Below are 13,788 nucleotides of genomic sequence, written 5' to 3' on the forward strand. Positions count from 1 at the left end.
CAAGCGGCATCCCAAGTTTGGGAAACATCGGAGTAAGGAATTGAACCTGCATCTCTCAAGTCCTAGGCTAAGACCCTGCCTGCTGGACCATCCTTCTATTCTACTGTCCCTGGCAATTGTAGAGATTTATTAAGCGCTATTTTTGCCTGTCATATTGCTGTGAAGGACAGACAGAGTTCTGGTGAAATAGTATTTAATGGATCTTAAGACTTTCTTCCTCCTACTCATTAAAGTTGGTGTCCGTTACCTTTGACAGGAGGGTCTTAGAGATGCAGACACAGACAGCCTCATGAATCTTAAACCATATGTCACAAAGAGAAGGTGGTACTTGCCCCTCACACCACTATCTGACAAAAGTGATATTTCACTTTCATCTGAATAAGCTAATATCACAGCCTGTCTTTTTCCCCTTTCCCATAACCCCATACTGTCCTGGAGAGGCAAAAGTACTTGCCTTTTATGTCAGAACAACTTTGGCTTTCTAAGTGGCCTTGTACTAAGTAATAGCTAATCAGACTATTTTGTGGCCTTCATAGAAAAATGTAATGGTCAAGCTATCTTGGCTCAATCTGTGTAAGTGGAGAAGACTCCGCATCTAGTCCTGTTATGAACTAACTTGATCCTTTTGACCCTATTGATGCTTCTGTGCCTGAATGCCTTAGGGCTTATTTATCTAAAGGGATGACAGACTTAAAAGAATGTAGTTGCTGTGTACCCTTAACTGAAATCTTTAGGGTTCTGTGTGGCATTTGAGTCATATCTACTTTAATTGTATCTTTTTGACAATGCATGAAGGGCAGATAGGAGTTTTGGGAAGACAGTGATTCAGTTTGAGTTATTGGAGGTCCTCAGATCACCTTCTCAAAGAGGTCATTGCTACCTTGGGGCTTTGTGGGGGCAACTCCATGTAGAAGAAACAAGTGGTTACTTACCTGTGGTGACTCTTGTTCTCAAACTGTATTGCCACCTGAAGCCACGCTTACTGTCTCCGCTTCTTATTTAGGGGCTCATCTAACAGAAGGGCTTCTGCTTGTAGAGAGCATGGAAGATCTCTTAGGTGGTATGTGGTATTTATGCTTGTGCCTGCATGGCTTTAGGCAAGTGACTCCTGCAGTGTATGCCTGGATGCAAACCAGTTGTAAAATAAATTACTATAGATAAGTGAGCTTTTGTTTTAGATTAGGTCAGGTTGTATTTGTTTTTGTGAGAAGGGACTGAATGATCAGTATAAATGTTGTAAGCCTTAGATGTGAGGCTACGTGGTCTTTGCTTTATGCTGAGGAATGTTCAGTCTCTGAGTGTTTATGTGGTCCTCAACAGTATATTGAGTGCCTCACAATCAGTGAATTTTATTCACACAATACCCTTGTGAAATAGAAGCCACCTGTGTGCATCAGCACCAAGGTATATTGGACCTTCCCGTCTTGGACCTTCCCTCAGTAGCTTTTAGGGTGTTAGTTCATTTACAATACAGAGTGTCCGCAGCAACAATTACTAGTTGAATTGCATCTCTAGTATCAGTATTGTGAAGTTTCAGGAAAGGTGAGTCCAGTGCAGACAAAGCTTTGTGGCAGTCTAAACCAAGCCACTCGACTGGTCTCTATACTCTTGCTGTTGTCCATAAATTACATAATATGCTGTAGTATATAAAATGAGAAATTAGCTATGATAAGTACAAACTGAGCTATCTTTAATTTGTTTTGTCTTACTTAAAACAAAAGAATAAACCTTTTGAGTGATCGCGATCTTACTGTCAACAGATCTCTACAGATGAAAGCCTGGCCCCATGTAGGTGTCAACTTATGAAATTGTGTGCTATCTCTGATTCATTAGTGACAAGTCAGTTTTCTCTAAATTGATACCCTCTTTCCATGAGTGTTGCTGTTTAGTCAGATAAATTCTCACTGTGCTATGTAAACATTCATTCTATAACCTTTTTCTGAGGTGGGATATGACTCGGATCAGAAAATATAACTGCAACATTCCGTTGTGGTTTATTTCTCTAATTTTGGGTGTGTAAAGAAAGTTAAATCTGTGAGCTAGAAAAAGAAAATTGACTTGATGTGCCCTTAGACACATTAGCATATTGCTATAAAGAGGGTTTAAAGTAGTTTGATCTCTATAAATTAGTGTTAGTGCCAAAACCTGAGATCCTTGCTCGGTTTTTGTTCATTACATTTTCGGTTGCCTAAGGATAAGATTACCCGGTGACTGCCTATGCTTTAATGACATTTTGCATAATCCAAGGACCTGGAGACTTGGCCAAAAGTTAACTGAAGGTTAATCTTTTGTATATGATTTTTGAATCATCCTTTTAATGTTCTGTTAACTGTTTTGGTACTCTGGCAACAATATAAAACCATTTGAGGTTTTACAGATAATGATGCTTTCACAGAGTGCATTACTGATATAGACCTGATTAACTACATAAAATTTTAAAAAACTTTGATTTCATTGCGAAGTATGGGGATCCAGCTGAGCTCTCTTTGGAAATGGAAATAACTTATTTTTTTCAGAATTTGAAACCATAAAGTGTTATGTTCAAACAATGTGATATTTGCTCTTCCTAGATCTTTTTCCTTCAGTAATATGGAGCATATAAAGTTAGTTTCTAACAAAATAAGTGGGTAACAGCTTTGTGTTTTTGAAATTGGTTCGAGAATAAAAATGTAGAAACATGGTTCTCCAAACTCTAACTAGCAAAGTCAGATGTAATTCCTGAAGTATGACTTCAACACAAGATTTTCTCCATATAAAATTGTCCATTAGTGTCTGAATTCTGCAGGCATCTCATTTTGGAGAGCTTCATTTACTGAGACCTCCGTTATCTGAATAAACTTCATATCTCTTGTTTGACTTGAACAAGTATTTTATTAAGGAAGAGAGCACCTACGGAAGCAGCCTTAAACATATCAGCCAACAAAGATGTTTCCTATAGTTTCGACTAGACTTTGGCTGTTTGTTCCATCCCACTTGTGTCTGCTGTCTTTGTAGTCTCTTTATCTCAGCTTCACATCACACCTGCCCTCAGACCTTCCTCTTCTCTCTCTCCTCACTTGTTTTGTCCCCTCACCTTCTCTGTTCTCTTGACTTTCCATTTCATTAATCCCTTCCTAACAGTCCACCCTCCTGCCAGAAAAAAATTGTGCAACTAGATATCTCATATGCCACCATCACGCTGGTCGATTTGCTTGTATTTATATATCCCTTTCCCCTACCCTTTGTCTTTGCAGTTTAGATTGTAAGTTCTTGGAGCAGGGACTGTCTATTGCTGTGTATATGAACAGTGCTCAATACAATTAACCCTTGATCTTGGTTGGTCCCCAGTCATTATCATACTAAGCATGAATTGTGCTGCTGTAAGTTAGATTGGTCTTCAGTTACCCATTAAAAAATATATTTTTTTAAGAGCAACAGCCAGCATTTAATGCTGGATTTTAATGAACACAGCAGTGTTTTTTTCAGTAATGGAATTGTGCACTATATCCGTTTTATGAATTCATGCTGTACATTCCTTTTACTCTTTTTAGATGTTGGATGTCTATGACATTCTTCCTTTCGATAATCCAGATGGTGGAGTTTGGAAACAAGGATTTGATATCACGTACAATGAAAATGAATGGGATGATGAACCTCTTCAAGTGTTTGTTGTGCCTCACTCACATAATGATCCAGGTAATACACTGCCATATAGATTTGAAATCTGAGTATTTAGCAACTTGAGTTAAGATATATAGGACTGCAGCCTTCTTTTGGTGTTAGGGTTTGGGCTTTCCTGAATCATGCTGCCTAGTGTATTGGGTGTCGATTCACCAAAGCATTTGAGCACGTTTTAGTTTAGCCCATTGACTTCACTGGAACAACTCATGTGATTAATTATTAGCTGGATCAGAGCCTTAATGGTGGCATTTTGTATTGGAGCGTAGTATGGAATTTCTAGATGCTCACCACTGTTAAGTCAAATGGAACTACACATTACTGCATTAAATAAGTTCATTTTAATAAGATTTTTTTACCAGCATGTAGAAGAAGAAAAATGTCAACTTTGATAGTTGTTTAACTATTTTTAGTGCAAGCTACCAGTAATGATTAATAGGCTTGTATCTTTGGAAGAGTGATACTGGGGAATCTAAATTTCTGTGGTTTTCGTCTTCATTGCTCATACTTAAAGTGGTTAGCAAATGTAATCTCCCTTATCCCCCCAAGATGAGTTAGTTTCTAATGACTATGTGAGGTTAAAAGTGCCACAGACCTATAAAGTTTATATAACAGAGCAATGAGTGCAAAAGGCAACCTGTTTGGTACATAAAACTAAAATTCAGGTAAATTGCCTGCCACAATTCAGATTTCTCTTCAGCAAATCTACATTCCGTGTACCTGAGTGGGGAGAGGGGAAGAAGTAGCTTAAAGTCAGATACCTAGTGTTCCTCTGAGGGAGAAAGGGATGTATGTGGCCATCTTTAGATGACCTAGGACTGAGGGAACAAAGGTCTGTTTTCAAGAACACTGTTTCTTGGTGAATTGGGAGGGAACCCAGCTCCAGTCCTCAGGGTCTGCAACATCTAGGGATGGTTTTAATGTAGAATCCCCACCATCTGCCACTACCATTTTAAACATTGTATCAACTAAGCATACTAGGCAGGTGATTCTCAAACAGATGTATGTATATCCCTGGGGGTACACAGAGGTCTTCCAGGGAGTACATCAATTCATCTAGTTATTTGCCTAGTTTTACATCAGACTACATAAAAATCACTAGGGAAGTCAGTACAAACTAAAATTTCATATAGACAATGACTTGTTTATACTGCTCTATATACTCCTTACTGAAATACACTATTATATTGAAAATGATTTATTTTATAATGATATGGCAACAATGAGAAAATAAGCAATTTTTCAGTAATAGTGTGCTGTGTCACTTTTCTGTATTTTTGTCTGATTTAGTAAGCAAGTAGTTTTTAAGTGAGGTGAAACTTGGGGGTACGCAAGACAAAATCAGACTCCTAAAAGGGGTATGTAGTCCTGAAAGGTTGAGAGCCACTGTACTAGACATTGTGGTGCTTAAAACATAACAGTTGGCAGGCAGGCTGTGTATACTATACACTCTCGTGATGCTGCTAATAGTGATGGGGCTGAACCAGTGTTAGCAACTGTGGCGTCTTTTGAAAAGTATTTGTAGTGTGGAAAGGGGCAAGCTGAGGCTTTGTCTACATGGAGTATTTTTATACTGGTATAAACTAAGATGTGAATTTAAACGAATATAGTTCTACCGGTGTAACCCCCTGTGTGAATAGTTATTCTGGAATAAGAGTTTTTCAGTTTTGCTTAAGTTGCTTTGGAAGGGGTGTAAACTAATGTTTTAAAAAAATAAGTGGTGGGGAGGGAACAAAAAGCTACTCTTAATCCAGAATGTGCCCATACAGGGAGTCTATACCAGTATAACTGTAACACTTTCCCATGTAGACAAATCATGAGAAGGTTAGCCCTACTCATTGGTTTGTAAACACACACAAGACTTCAGTTGATGAGAGGGGAGGAGAATCTACTTAGCACTAATTATAACAATTTGAATCTTACAATTTAAATAATTAAGTCTTTCCTGCTATGATTCTTTCCAAGTATAATTTCATTGATGAATTCTTTCTAAATAGCTTTTTAATATTTGTAGTACTATGGATCAGACTGAAATATATATCAGCAGTCTACAGCATGACGCATTTTGAAATTATCAGACATCAAGAAATAGCAGAAAATAAATCTTATTTGGCATTGCATAATACATTTTTGATAGAAGTGTCCCAAAAACAAACACTAAGCACACTGTATGTGATATAAATGATCCAATATAACATATTATGAGCAGCCCCTTCTTGTCTTTCTTTTTGCTCAGTACCCCATTGTACTTTATTAAACTTTCCCAGACATACTAAAGTAAAGAGTAGCCTGCATTACATTAAAGCACACCTGTAGTATGCATCAGTAGGGTCTACGTGGACCAATTAATGCTCAGCAAGTTAGTGTGCTTTAGAAATCATGCCCCATGTAGCGAGTACTGATGCACCATGTAGAAAAGCCCTGAGAGGACAGGCAAAATGTAACACTTTCCCATGGTAGGATTTGGTAGGATTTTTTTCAAAAATTGTCAGACATAAATAACTCATTCCTTTTATAGTCTGTTTAAATAACACAATGATATATACAGGAATAAAAATTAATTACAGTTTAAAGATTACAAGAAATGGAAATGATTTTAAAACTTAACTGCCCTATTTACATTTCTTAACCAATTGCTGTTCTGACTATTTCTAGAATTAAGTTTTGAAAAAGGTACAATATTCAAAAGCTAATAAAAAGGAACTGATGTTTCTGGTCAGAAGACTCTGTCCTTCTTTGCTACTAATGAATATTTCTGGAGCTGCCTGTTTGAGCCGTATGCTTGATGGCTCCTTGCCAGTACTTGGTTTCTGAGTTTTTAAAATATCTTTCTGTATTTTTTGAAGTTAAATAAAGGTGTTTCATTTCCTTGATCATCAAATGCATACCTAAAAGGACTTTTTTGAAAAGAAGGTGTTCAGTACACACATTTGAGTTATCACATTCTTGGGGAAATGATTTAACTTAATCTTTCACCTACATGCAGTTAATTAGCCACAGTTCTGAAAAAAATTAGTTCAACTTTTAGTTAAATTCTAAAACAGATTTCCTCTCTGCCTCTTCAAGTTCTGGGCTCTGTTGCCCATAAATGAGCTGTGTTAGACCTTCTTATGGGGAGCATGTTCTAGATAATTAAGAGATCCCTAGCTTTGGTACATTAACAATTCTCACAAGACTATCTAACTATTCTTAGATTCTAGACATAGATTAATCAAGAATCAGTTGATTTCTGCCCTTTTTGAAAACAAAGCTAATATATATTTTAAAGAAAAACCGACAAAACAACAAAACTCACAACAAAACCCAAATGAAATGCTAGGAATTAAACAAAGTTAAGTTATTTGTGTGGGGGCTGGTAACTTAACAGCAGATGTCCTGACTCAGTAATGTTTTACTTTGTTTTAAAAGACAATAATATATTTTCATCCTTAACTTTGTCTTAATAAAGTTTTAGTCTGGAAAAGCCTTATTGCTTTGAGTATGTGTCAGTGTGGATCCCAATGAGCTGCACATTCACGTAAGATCAGAATCTTTTGAATAATTGTCTGTTGGCACTGCCTCATGCTCCAGTGTGAAGGCATAAAGGGTAGAGCAGCCGTGACCCTCCCTTGGTTTTTTCTTACCACCCATGGCAACGATGTGAAACTTAGTGAATATCTGACCTGAAAGACTTCATTTCAGTTTTTCAACTCGTCTGTGTGAAACAAACTTCATCTTCACACTTCTCTTTTCCTCAGTTTTCTTTTCTTTGGAAGGTCCTATCAGCTATCACTTTGTGCATCCCTGTGTACAATGGTGGAAGATGCTGCATGCCAGTGGCCACGCCTCTTGGCAGACTCTAAATCATAGAATCATAGAATATTAGGGTTGGAAGAGACCTCTGGAGGTCATCTAGTCCAATCCCTTGCTCAAAGCAGGACCAACACCAACTAAATCAATCAAATCATTAGGAGTCAAATAATGCCTGTCTTGCGACGGACTGAATCCCATCAAAGATGGACGTAATTGATACCTCTTCTACCTACAAGAGTGCCACATGCCTGATAGGTGCTCTATGTAAAAGTCCTTCTTCTCAAGGACCTGCAAAACCAAGGATGCTTGGCTCATGTTTCTGCTAGAGCAGTTCATGTGGGTCACTTCAGACCCTGAAGCGATAACTACCAGAGTGAGTCTGGAAAAGACAGCATTGGCTAGCACTCCCTCGAGCACACTCCAGACCCCCGGGATTGGGCAATGAAAGGAAGGCTAAGAGGATGCTGATGAAGCTGGCACTAGCATCTTTGACACTGAAATCTTTGGCATTAATGAAATCCTTTGGCACTAACAGCCTGAAGCCAGCACCCCAAGCAATAAAGCCAGCATCTATTACAAGAGCAGGGTGAAATTTTTCAGACAAATAATTTATTTGCCAAAAAGGTAAATAAATGCCTGAAACTGTTGATGGATTTGAGACACATTTGCCAAATTGGTTAAAATAAATATAAATATAAATGTATATTATATATATTTTACTTAGGTGATGGTGGTCATCTACAAATTTTATAAGCGTGCTCTCCACCCTATTATCCAAGTCATAAATGAAAATATTGAATTGTACTGAGCCCATGACTGTTTTGTGGGACTACAGTAGATACACCTTCCCAGTTAGAAGCAGACTATTGATAACTACTCTTTGAGTACAGACTTGCAACCAGTTTTGCACTCACCTTATAGTAATTTCAGATCGATCACATTTCCCTAGTTTGTTTATGTGAATGTCATGTGCGATTGTCAAAAGCCTTATTAAAATCAAGATATATCATGTCTACTGCTTCCTCCTCCAGCAAACTACTAGGGCCAGTTTCCTTTCCTAAGTCACACTCTGCTCCGGGAGAAGAAGCAGTTGCGCACACTTGATTTTTCCAGGGCCTTGTTTTATTACTTCAGCAGAACCCAACTATTCAAGGTGGCTCCATGGTTGTTTCTTGCTATACTGACTAATCTAAAGGTCAGGCCATCTCATTTGACCATCAAAATAACAATATTTGAGGCTCTAGGTAATTACACCTCTTGCCTGTGTCAGCTATAACTGTGACCACCATAAACGCTGCATAACAAGTATCTTTAATAATTCTCATCAACATAGCATTTGAGTCTAGCAGTGGTTATAAACTTTTGTCTAGACTGCAAAAATGCTCACTGCTGACTATTAGTGTCAACAATAGGTGCATTTTAAATTGTGTGTGTGTCTGTGTAATGAAAGCTTGGGCCTGTAACTTTCTGGCAGAGTTCAGGATTTCATAGATTCATAGATTCATAGATATTTAGGCCAGAAGGGACCATTATGATCATCTAGTCTGACCTCCTGCACAATGCAGGCCACAGAATTTCACCCACCACTCCTAAAAAAGACCTCACACCTATATCTATGCTATTGAAGTCCTCAAATTGTAGTTTGAAGACCTCAAGGAGCAGAGAATCCTCCAGCAAGTGACCCGTGCCCCATGCTACAGAGGAAGGCGAAAAACCTCCAGGGCCTTCCAATCTGCCCTGGAGGAAAATTCCTTCCCGACCCCAAATATGGCGATCAGCTAAACCTTGAGCATATGGGCAAGATTCATCAGCCAGGTACTACAGAAAATTCTGATTTAAAGAGTTGGAAGAGATTACATCAAAAAAATTCAGAACAAAGGTTTCCCTCAGGTGCCATTATTGATACTTAGAACTGTCCAAGAGTACTGAACAATTGAGGCAGTTTTCTGGCTTTTCAATATCTGGGACCTATTGTCTAGAAAAGAGTTTCTTTGGACTGCTCCATAGGGAATGAAGCACTGAGTCATTAACAGGCCATCTATCAGCCATATGTCCTTTTTATCTTAGCCCAGGCTTTTCACTTGACTAAATGTCCTACTGCTCATTTCTCACACTCTAAAATTTCAGTTTGTGCAATAAATCCTAGGCTGTGTCTTCACTGCAAAAAAGATGTGGTTTCTTTTTCCCAGTGGGATAGGTAAATGTCGGTTAGCTATTGCTTTGTAAAATCCTAGGGGGGACAGGACACACTAATTTTACCACGGGGTTGCTGAAAGAGGTCAACACTATGGCACCCCAACTATATTTTGTCTCCACTAGGATTTTATAGTGCAATAGCGAACCTGGTTTAGTTATCTTGCTGAAAATCCACCCTTTTTTAGCAGTGAAAACCAGCTCTAGTATGGTAACTATTACTAACAAATCAGATACTATGAGCTAGTGCCACACTCTCTGAGTTTATATTAACTTTTCGTGCAGTACTGTAAACTAATTTGCCTCTTGGTGACTAGATGAGCCTTACACTATTAGAAGAAGAATAAAAATTCTTAGTTCTTATAGTATGTTTATATCTGTAGGTCTCAGAACTTTCCCACATTATGGATTGCAGGTCACAGAGGGTTTATAGGGTTTTGTGGAAGTTCATGCAAAAAAGTAAGATGGAGGGGAAAATGCATATAGCCCCCTAATAGTGTTTCACTATAAGGGCACCAAATTATTGTATTTTGAGAACCCCTGCTAGTAGTTCAGTAAAGGATATGAGTGTGTGCAGCAGGTTGCTACAACTTCTGCTAATAACAGTATTATTTATTGGGGTAATGCGTCAGGGACTAGATCTCATTGTGCTAAGCTCTGTGTAAGCACACTGCAAAAAAATGCTACATGCCCCACAAGATCTGCCTTATACAAGAGAACATGCCCTATTCAAATGTTTATTATGTACAACACAAAGCATATAGATTGTGGCAAAATGTGTCCCTGAATTAGAACATCAGATATGCCTGCTGTAAACTTTAAGAGGCCTGAGGGCACCACTGAGCCTTATATGAACACATTGCATCTGCTCGTTTTTGCTGCAGCTCATTGATTTGGAAAGAGATCCTTTTGTGGAAAAGGACAGTGTCAGCTTGCTCCAACAGTGGCTGAAAGAGAAAATGGGAAAGTGTGGGGAAAGCATTTTCATATTATTAAAATATAGGGCATCCTAAAGTGCTGCATGCCAAAAGTATGAAGCCTTCAGTGTTATTTCAGCATCTAGAAACTGGACATCTATCAGTGAAAGGTAAACCTGAAGACGTTTTTCAGTGAAAACTTAAACCTCCAAAACTCGTCAAGATTTGGTTACTCAAACTCCCAATGTCAACATGATCTTTTTCAGATGTCTTATTTTGCACAATGTACATACAGGACATGTACCACAGAATAGTCGTATTCTTCCCTGCATAATAGATATGGCTTCAAAGGTTCTAAAGGTGTTCAAGAGCAATCAGTGTCTGTTGCTGTGCATTCATGACACTTTTGAATTGATTTGTGATTATGTGGGTTTCTGTAACTGTCAACTATTTTTTATGCTGAAATTAGATTATGCATGAAGTAAAGTACTATCTTGACTCATTTAATTAAGAGCAGGAGTGCAGGTTTTCATGAATGGTTAGTGATTGCCTTTTGCTTATGTCTTCAGTAATTGATCTTGGTGGTATACTTAACTTATCTTCCTGACGTCTTTGGGCACATAAACTGAAGACTTCATTCTAAAGGTGGAGTATGAATGCTCAACCATACACAACAAGGTCAAAGTATTAATTCAGAATGATTGGAAATTGGTAGGCTTGAGTGCATAAAGGAAACTTGGAGCCATTTCATCATGCTTCAGACTCTGAGAGAACTGAGGAGCCGGATCGGAAACATCACAAAATTATATCTGCATTTGAGTGACCTTCAAATTCTAGCTGTCATACTTCCTACCCTCTCCCTCAGTAATTCACAGAGAGGGAAAGAGGTGGGTCATAAATCCCTGTATGCAGCATGCAGTTGACTTGACAACACTAGCTGGGCCATTACAAAATGTAGATTTGTCCAGTGGCAAGATCCTGCAACTGACTTTCTTTGCTGGAACTAGTAGAAATAGTGTGTGGCTAAAGAAGTTATACTCAGTTTTACTTGCAGAAGCCTTAAATTCTCATCCTAGTTTCTCTCTCCTGAGTTTATTTTGTCCATGTGTGTAATGGTGAATGAGTGCTGATGAGACATTTAGGTCACACATTATATAGTCCTTATCCACCACATATTTTATAGGAAAATTAGTTAAGAAAAGCTGATTTGTTTAAAAAATAGTCATAATTTCTTTAAATTCCTCTACCTATAAACCTGACTTTGTTAGCACTATGAATCTAAATGTATAGACTTCTGAGAGAGAGATAAATAATTTATTACATTTGTATCTGTTTACTTTACGTTTCATATGTACAGACTTTCCAGGACTAGAAACAAATGCTGGGGATCTGGTGGAAAGCTGAGAATCTCCTCTTTTCAGTGGTATAAACCGTGCATTTTTAGTCTTGAAGGATCGTGAAATAGCAGACCTTCAACCTGTGAATCCCCTAGAACTTGAATGTTGCCTGTCTTAGGGAAGTGCCATGAGAGTGAAAGTTCAATACGATGGGGAAAGGAAACTATGGAATTTTAGTAGTCCTAAAGAAGATGGTTTAGTGGGGGAGAATGTGGTAGAGGCATTTGAAAATGTGCGGTAAATGCAAGTTATCACATGAATCTTCAAATTATTGTGTGGCTATTACCTTCAGACTATGTGTGTTTAACATCTATTTAATTTCTTTTAAAAGGCTCCAACTTTATTTAAAAAAAAAATGGGGGGGGGGGTCCTAAGGATTTAGGAGTCTGACTTTGGGCATCCATTTTTGAAGGTCTTGGCCATAGTCTCCATATTTAATGTTAAAGCTAGGTTCTATTTTAAGGCTTATTTTTTAACCGTCTTATAACTTTGGTTAGTGAAATTGGATTGCTCTGAAAGTGGGGAATATGTTTTCTGCAGAGTTTGAGAATAGGTCAAACTGTGTTTGAGTTACAGGCCTTGGAATGTCTTGATATGCAATCCTGTAACAAGACTCTTAACTAGTTACATAGGGTACAAAACACTGTAGTATAATGATTCTGATTGTTGTAAAAATATTCTTCAGTAACAGTAGTACTATCCTGTATAAAAAACAGGCCTTGTGTCTGGAAACTGAAGAAGATAAATAAGGTTCTGTCACTTTCATATCTTTAGTATTGCTCCATTTTAACATTATTAGAAATTTGGGGGTCAGGTCCTCTGGTACATTGGCTTTGTGCTGCTCTTTTACAAAACTGTCCTAGTTCCAAGTTAACTAGCCCTAAGTGAATTCTACTAATTAGGAGGAACATGGGCTCCCTGTGTTGCCCCTTCTCCCTCTGACTGGAACATGGGGCATGGCTGGGGAAAAAGGTGTGGTCAGGGATCCCTGTCCTCCATCTAATCACTAGTTGTCATAATGGTAGTTTTCTGGTGGTGGCAACTGGTGGCAATTAGAGCAGTCCTCAAGATGCTTTAATTTGGGCCTGGGGACTGGCTCAATGCTGACCTGCCCCAGGACTGGAGGAGTGCAAAGATTGCTTTAAGTCACCTTTCTCCATCTCCCTTTCACCTCCTGGGTAAACCTGAAGAGAGAGTGATTATCAGTAATTTGTCAGTAATCAACCAATTAGATAACCAGTAATGGTTAATATTGTTAAATGTGATTATATGTTTAATGAGAGGAGTTCTTTTAAGTATGGATTAGTTAATAAAAACAAACTTGAGCTTTGTTTGGATTTATTGATTTAACAATTAGAAAAGGCAGCACATACAGAGAGGCATACAGTTACCAACAGCTATGGAAAATAGTCTGTTGAGTTCTGTGACAGCCTGCATCCAGTCTGCAGATGGTCTTACTTTTCCTATGATTTAGGGGCAGTTATGTCTTTGTCACTCTTCCTCTGTATCATTCTGGTCCATATCTATTCCTTCGTTTTGGTACACCATTGTTATAACAGGCTATTTCCAGGGTTCTCTGTTCCATTGCAAGTTTCCAACCATTTCAACACCTGTTGGTTAGTCACATAAGCCTTTTTTTAGACATTTATCTGTTTTATATCTTGTGGTTATTACAATACTGAGACTTCTCCTACAACAGCTTTCAACACATGCTAAGTGTTACTGCTTGATAAAATTCCACTGTCTACAGTTAGCTTCATCTTAATGGCAAAACATCATGGGAGTCTTGCTACCAGGCAAACCTTAAAATATTATTTAGCCTATATTAAATG

General features: G+C 38.1%; 1 protein-coding gene across 1 annotated transcript in view; it reads left to right on the top strand.

Annotated features, from left to right (window-relative positions):
- MAN2A1 (mannosidase alpha class 2A member 1) overlaps nt 1–13,788 on the top strand; it is a 212,097-nt gene that overhangs the window by 34,431 nt on the left and 163,878 nt on the right. The window contains exon 3 of the mRNA XM_084629262.1: nt 3,531–3,675. Coding sequence (XP_084485388.1) covers nt 3,531–3,675 — 145 coding nt within the window. The remainder of the gene's footprint in view (nt 1–3,530; nt 3,676–13,788) is intronic.

Source organism: Lepidochelys olivacea (assembly GCF_965140295.1).
Source record: "Lepidochelys olivacea isolate rLepOli2 genome assembly, chromosome: 5".
Classification (NCBI taxonomy): domain Eukaryota; kingdom Metazoa; phylum Chordata; order Testudines; family Cheloniidae; genus Lepidochelys; species Lepidochelys olivacea.